At 39.8% G+C, this 7,781-nt stretch overlaps 1 protein-coding gene across 2 annotated transcripts in view; it reads left to right on the forward strand.

The window, feature by feature from the left end:
• ANKRD52 (ankyrin repeat domain 52) overlaps positions 1-7,299 on the forward strand; it is a 65,407-nt gene extending 58,108 nt beyond the window's left edge. Inside the window, exons 26-28 of one of the 2 annotated variants that reach the window (XM_034412358.3) lie at positions 2,183-2,265; positions 4,746-4,867; positions 6,812-7,299. In XM_034412358.3, the coding sequence (XP_034268249.2) occupies positions 2,183-2,265; positions 4,746-4,867; positions 6,812-7,056 (450 nt within the window). In that variant the 3' untranslated portion in view covers positions 7,057-7,299. The remainder of the gene's footprint in view (positions 1-2,182; positions 2,266-4,745; positions 4,868-6,811) is intronic. The other variant, XM_034412359.3, reaches the window with a different exon arrangement.
• Positions 7,300-7,781: the final 482 nt, after the last annotated feature.

Consider the following 7,781-nt stretch of genomic DNA (forward strand, 5'->3'; position numbering starts at 1 on the left):
ATTGAATTTTTTTTAAAAAAATAAGGTTTATTTAGAATTTACAGAGTAAAAGACAAGGGAGGTGGGGGGAGGAAGGAAGGAAGATTATGAATTATAATGACTTTTTCAATTTTAATTGCAATAGTAAAAACTAATGCAAGTAAAAGAAAAGTATAAACATAGAAAGAATAAAACATGCAAAGGGAAAAAAGAAAAAAGATAGTAAAGAAATAGAAGTGACTACAAACCTTCATCACAAGTGCAAACAATTTTAGTATGTTTTCACCTTCTTTTAAATCACAACAAATAATCTCTTTTTTGCCACACCCCATTTCTTTATAAACAAATCCATAAAACATTGTAATTTCAGTCATGGTGTTAGCAAAAGTCCATGAAGGGTTACTAAAAATAACAAATAAATAAACGTTATATTCATTTCTTTTACTTCTAACAATCTTTAATCCATTCAGATAATGCCATAGAACTTGATTTCATTTCTTTTTTGTCTCTTCTCACGAGTTTCTTCAAAACTTTATTACGATTCTTTTGTAAGTCCAATGTAGAAAAATTATCCAGGTTACTCTTTTATTTTATTGTTTGTATGTCCCTTTTAACTATTAAAACAATCAATCTCTTCTATATGTCCAGTATAACGTCTTTTTCCATGTCACTCTTGTAACCTGTCATTTGTAAATCCACATTCAGCTCATTCTGTTTTGTGAGGTAAAACTTATTCCTCTTTATCCTTTAGACCCAGTCTATCCCTAGAGGCAGATATTGCTGTTCACATTGTTAATATTAACCTCTGACTCTGCTTTTCAAAAATGCCCTTTAATATTTCCAATGTTAGAAAATTTTGCACCATTCTGTAACTATTTGTCAAGTTTATGTGTTCTTATCCTTTAACTGAAAAATTTAGTATCCGGATTTTAAAAGCTTACCTTACTTAAAATGTTTTTAAAACAATTTGACTTTCCTATGGAAAGAATTCTTCATAAGTAATTCCAAAAATCTTATTTCAAATTTATCTGGAACCATTTATAACTTTCTAAAATCAGTCTTAATTAACTTTTTGCTCTTTATTTTTTTAAGTTGTTAAGTTTGTAGATTTTTTAAAAATTAAGGATTGAAGGTACATTCATCCAGTATTTTCAGACTTGTCTCTCCAAAGGTTTCTAACAGCTGAAAGGTAGTTAATAAACAATTTCTAGATGTGATTAGAAAAGAAACCTAATGTCCTTTTAAAGCTGCCGTCCAAGGTTTCAGCAAGATCACTATTCCCTTGTTTCCCAGTTCTTAAAACCCATTGGAGGCTGTAGTCTTCTTGCAAGGAGCAACCGCTGAAGTATTTTTGGGTGATCTCTCTTTGTGCAGAGAAATTTGAAGAATTGGTCTACTCACTGGCTCTTCATTCATTGCTGTGATTATGAGCTCTGGTTTTTTGCAAAGTCATCTATAATCTCACCTTTTCTACAGAATGAATGAATATATGAATGCAGGAATTAAAAAAAGAAACTACTTAAAATTATGACTTTTGATCTTTTCAGTATATAATTATAATCTTACAATCCCCCTCTCTCTTAGATCTTATTTTATACAAGTCTCATCACCCCCTCATTTAATTCATATTTTTAAAAAATCCTTCAAACCCATAAATCATTTTGTTTCTTCTTTCAGCAAAAATTCTATATAAGTTTTCCATTCTTTTGGAAAAGTTATCCAGGAATGATTTTTATGGTTGCAATAGAATGATAACTGAAGGCCAGAAATCTGCCCAGTGAATGGTAAATCCTTGAGAAAACCCTTTTATTGATAGACGGGCAGTATTGTTGGTTTCCTGTTTTATTGAGGAACTCACACTAATAATAGAGCAAATGTAATCTTCATTTTCTCCCACTAGGAGACAGTGCAGCATAATTTCAAATAGAAACAATCCATGAGCATACAATATTTTCCAGCTCCTTTGTCATACTTTAACCCCCTCTCTCCAAACCATTGCTTAAAGCCCTACTGGGGCTTACATATTCCTGTTCCATGTTAATTCTGTCCTTTATATCCAGGCTGACTTTATTGTAGCCTGTTGTGGCAAAGCACATACATTTGCATGAAAAGACCATGATAAGAAACCTGTGTCATATTCCTTATCAGAATTAAACTGCAGAGCTGAGTGCAATTTCGAACTTCTTTTATCGTTTCTTTCCAGGGTCATGAAAAGTGTGCCTTGTTGATTCTGGGGGAAACCCAAGACCTTGGCCTTATCAATGCAACAAACAGTGCTCTACAGATGTAAGTACTCACACAGCCTATGGAAACTAGCAAATGTTTTCCTTCACTTTGTTTCTTATCAAATATTACTAAAAATGAGTCAGGAAAAGCATCTTCTTTGCTGATTCTAATGTGGGAAGAAAACCCTTTTTGTATTTGGGAAGACATTTTGACTATGTCTAGCTTAAAGATCTTAATTTATTAGAGGTTGATTTCACAGGTCAAAGTCCAAAAAACATGTCCATTTAGAAACTCCTTTTTGGCAGAGACATAGGATACTTTTGATTCTGATATTTAACATTTTGGAAAAGTATTTCTGAGGTAATCAGTCATATTGAAAATTCTGTTTAATAGACTTAATCCAGTGCAGAGTCTTGCTGCTTAATGCAGGATGGAGAAGGGAAATACCGTGTTTCCCCAAAAACCTATCCCAAAAATAAGACCTAGCTTGATTTTTACACATGTGCCCAATATAAGCCCTACCCCCAAAATAAGTCCTAGTTAAGACCTGACCATTCTGTTGCACCTGGTTGCACCGGGTGGGGCAAGGCACATGGGTAAAAATCAAGTGGGGATGGGGTGGTGGTGGAACTGCTTACCTTCAGATAGTTGCAGCCAGGCCTCGCATACCCCGACACCTGCCTCGCCTTGCCGGCCCACTTCTGCAGCCGCTTCCACGTGTCGCCCCCAGCCTCCGTTTCGCTGTCAGAAGCCTTTAGGAAAGGCCTCTGCAGCTGATAAAATAGCTCCAAATTGACGCGCTTGGGGCTGTTGGTGCAAGGTGAGTCAGTGGAAGACATCCCCCGAAAATAAGACCTGGTGCTTTTTTGGGGGGGCAAAAAAATATATAAGACTGGGTCTTATTTTCAGGGAAACACAGGTACTTCTGGATGAAATTATAGAGTTGAATTATGCCACAGAGAATTAAATGAGAATGGAGGTGCAGGGTAAATTATTTCCACTTTTGTCAACTTTGTGTTTCTGCATTAACAGACAGGATCTGGATAAAGGACAAAATGTTGCTATCCCTATGATTAAATGTCAATTGTACTGTCTGTAGCAGGGATGTTGGACCCACAGGTGCAGGATGCATGTGGTCCTCCAACATACAAGTAATCCTTGACTTGCAACCTTCATTCAGCAACTATTTGAAATTACCATGGTGATGAAAAAATGGACTTAGGACCTGTGCCCAAAATCATCCATTGCAGCATGCACTCACACATGCGTGCACACACACATACACACACACACAAAATCACATAATCAAAGTGTAGATATTTCGTAGCACGCACTTAAAACTGCAGTGTATTTTTATCTCCCCTCCCCAAATTATTTTATTTATTCATCAAACTTAGTCATTACCCATTTCGCTTTTCAAATGAGTCTGGGCAGTTTACAGATACACAAGTCATAAAACCATATAAAAGAGACATTGTTAAAAGCAAAAATAGAGTGAAGAACAAAATAAGAACAGAATTTTTTAAAAAAAAAACAAGTTAAAAGATGAACGCCCACAAACCACCAAAAGAGCATTGTGTGTCACAGTGCTCTTTCGGTCACCATGCACAGCGGCACTCAGCAGCAGCAGGGCTGGGAGGCTTTCAGCAGTCTCAGCCAGCTGCTCCCATCCCCAGGCCTCTACTTTAGCCCCAGCCCTGCTGCTGCCCCTGAGAAATGCCAGCTCAAGCCCCACCACACCATTCTCCAAACTGTCCTTCCCATTCTTCCAATCCTTCAGAAACCTCCTGGCTTTCCCCATGTCTCCCAAGAACAGGAAGTATTCCCCAACTCATGTGTCCCATTCATTCACATTCTCACACCACCCTCATAAACAGCAGGATGGGAAGAAGTTAGAAACTTATTTACTTGTTTCTATTTCTTTAAAAAGATTTGTGTGGCCACCCATCCTAAACAATTCTGGGTGGCTCACACCTTGATCCTTAGGCTGACAAGAGTTGCAGTGAAGCTCCATATATGTAGAGCAGGATGAGGGCAGCTGTTAAACCATTGAGCCCCTAAAGTACACAGTTTTTCTGAGCCATTTTTTCCCTTCACAAATCCTTCCAGGGCCAAATTTTCTAGTTGCTACATGATACTGTATATGTGCATGAAAGAGACTTAAAACAAGATGGATCGACAACATCAGCAAATATCGCGAGCCCTATTGGCAAAAGAAAGCTCAGGACCATATAGGTTGGAAACATGCAGAAAAGGCCTTCATCCTGCAGTGGATAGACAATGGCTAAGATGATGATGATGATGATGATGATGATGATGATGATGATGATGATATGGCGTATATATTTTTGAGGGCACACGAAAGTGAGCTGTGGAGAAGGCCCTGTTAGTGCAATGGTGGTGGAATTTGAGAATCCAAGTAAATATTAAATGTTCCTCTTTGCTAGGAGGAGAGCAGTGAAGTGAGATTGGGGTGCAAGAGTCCTCCTCTTGAATTTGGCCAATAGCATAACCATCCTTTCTCTTCCCACTGCACACAGGCCACTCCATATTGCAGCTCGAAACGGATTGGCCTCTGTTGTCCAGGCTCTGCTGAGCAGAGGTGCCACTGTGCTTGCTGTGGATGAAGAAGGTATGCATCATTCACATCTGGAAGCTCAAGGCAAGAGTTCGTTTAGTATGGGGGGGGGGGACGGACAACGAAGTTTGATGCAGTAAAGATACCAGTCAAGGCAGGAAATCAAGAGTCTAGGCAGTTCAAATGAATACATATGTTTATTATATGGTAAAACTCTACAAGAAACTGAACTACTAACAATCAAAGCAAATTGGTGGCAGATAAGAGTCAATAGAATTCAAGATGAGCTGGACTTAGATCTCTTCTGGACATGAAGGGACTTGAGACTGCTAACACGTTTGACTCCCTCAGACTCAGCCTGGTCAACTCCTGCAATACCTATCTTAGTCTTGGAAAGTCTTAGATTGGAAAGGCAACTTTCCAATCTCCAGATGTGTTGTAACTATCACAGAAATGCCAGTCTTCACTGCCAGTAGAATTATGAGAGTTTGGTGTAATAATTCTTTGTCTCTCAAGACAGAATGCAACATTGTGAACTATTGTGTACAGGGATTCACATTCCTCAGAAATAATATTGTAGAGTTGGATTTTCCTCCAGCCTTTTGATTAAGGTGGATGGTGGGCCCCATGGTGAAATGTTTGTGTAACAGAATGATTATTTTGCTAATGCTACGTACACTTGTTATTTTTTCCAGTGATTGTTCTTATCTATTTTTAGTATATCATGCCTCCCAAAGTCAACATGAAGACCTGCATATTATAAAAATGTGGATATAGAGAGGGTTTTCTTATATACCCCGCAAAAATGAAACTCAGTGACTGGTGTTAAGGACAAGAAGATTTCTGAGAAGTAAAAAATGATTTGCACAGCACTTGATTAAACTGTGGTGTTTGTTGCCATGATTTAGTTTGCGGATGCTCCACTTAGATTGTTTGAAAGGGGATGAAGCAGATTCATGGCTCTCAGAGCAAGAAGTCCTGAACTTACGATTGGGAGCAGAATCTTGGTTATTGAACAAAGTAGTCATTAAGTGAGATGTCACATGACTGCTTCACTTAGCGACTGCAGTCTGGCAGTCCAGTTGTAGCTGTTGAGCAGTCTCATTCATTGAGAGGATGGAGTCCCAGGTAGGGAGTATGGAGTGCCTGGGGCAGACGGACAGACACTGGGAGACCTGGCAGAGGCTGTGCATGAGGATCTGTCCTCTTAAGAGCTGAAAATCCTACCTGCCAAAACCCAAGCAGCATTTTCAGCCTATAGGTTGGAGAGACACTTGTGTATGAACTATGCTGGGCCTCCCACATCCCCCTGAAGCACCCCACATTCCTTATATTACCACACTGCCGCTCCACTAAGAAGCTCCACTAAGAATCTCTTATCCCTGGGGACTGGCTGAAAGAGCTCCCTCCTGAAGAGTTTCAGCTCTGTGTCTGCTTGGATTTCAGTAGGGAGCTCTTTCAGCCAGTCCCCCAGAGACAAGAAGGAGTCTTGTCAGCAAGTGGCAGCCAGCGGCATGCAACCTTTCCTGCTGACTTCCCCATTGACTTTCTAGGGAAGGCAGCAGAGAAGATTGCACATTGTGATCACATGATTGCAGGATGCTTGGCAACTGGTCATAAGGGAATAGGTTGCCAAGCATCCAAATTGCAATCACATGACCTGTGTGTGGGTGAGAGACAGAAAGAGAGAGATTTTGCAATGGACCTTTCCTGAGGCCATTGTTAAGTGAACTTTCAGGTGATAAGTCAAGGACTACCAGTACCTCTTAGCCTTAATGGCTGTCTCCTGAATTTTAAGCAGGTTGCTTTAAAAAAAAAGAGAGAAAGAAATAGAAACAGTGTCATCTTAAAAACCTGCTTTGTTGAAAATATATAGTCGACATTTAATGTAAGGAATTCTGAAGAAATAGTCCAAACCGACCCTTTAATTTTTAATCTGCTTGCCCCCTTTCCCCAGGAATGGCTTTGCTTTAATTGTTGTTGTTGCTGTTGTTGTTCTGTGGAACTGAATTTGCTTGTCTTTTCCAGGCCATACCCCAGCCTTGGCTTGTGCCCCCAACAAAGACGTTGCTGACTGCCTGGCACTTATCCTTTCCACCATGAAGCCTTTTCCACCTAAAGACGCCATCAGCCCTTTCAGCTTCAACCTCCTCAAGAACTGCGGCATTGCTGCCAAGACAGCCGCCTGCAGCTCCCTGCCCAACGGGAACAGCTGCCCCTACACCAAGGATAGGCACAATGCCATCGGCTTAGATGGCTGTTATTCGGAATAGCTTAAAAAAAAACAACAACGATGATGGGTGATCTAGTATCTCTTCTATTTATTTAGGAATTCTATCAATATAGGACACTTTAAAGGAGAACAAGACTGGGAATGGGCCTTCCAAAAGGTCCTAGGAACCAAAAAAAAAGGAAAGAAAAAAAAAACTCTAGAGAAAGTGATCTCAGCTTCTGCATCCTACCTAGATACTTGCTTTGACCACTAGCATTTCTTTTGCTATCAAAATTAACAAAAAGAAGTGTGGGTTTTTGAACAGATTCATCCTTTTAAGGCGCTTTTGTTTAAAATTACTCTGTGAAGCTTTAAAAAAAAATAATCTGCTTGTATTCTTCTTTCCCTTGCTGTTTGCCAAAGGGTATTGCCCAGTTCTTCTGAGTTCAATGTTTTTAAAGCGACCCAGATTTTTCAGTCCAATTCCTCAAGGCTTGATGCTTTGAGTGAAGAGCCAATTAAATTTATTTCATGCATGGGGTTGTGGCAGCAGCCAAAGGGCCTGAATTTGATCATCTGGATCATCTTAACTGTGTCTCCCACACTTCCCCTCTGGCAGGCCACCTTATCATTTGGGATCATTTTCTCTGTGCCCTCAGAGTGAAAATAATTCCGAGGGACCCAGCAGTATAGGCAGGGAGCAGAAGCCTGAATTGCTGCTGCTTTTTGTTTTGCATTTTAAAATGAGGACAGGGAGGTTGATCAATGAAGGACCGCCAAGAAAGG

Source organism: Pantherophis guttatus, chromosome 2, assembly GCF_059756535.1.
Source record: "Pantherophis guttatus breed Tessera chromosome 2, ASM5975653v1, whole genome shotgun sequence".
Taxonomy (NCBI): Eukaryota; Metazoa; Chordata; class Lepidosauria; order Squamata; family Colubridae; genus Pantherophis; species Pantherophis guttatus.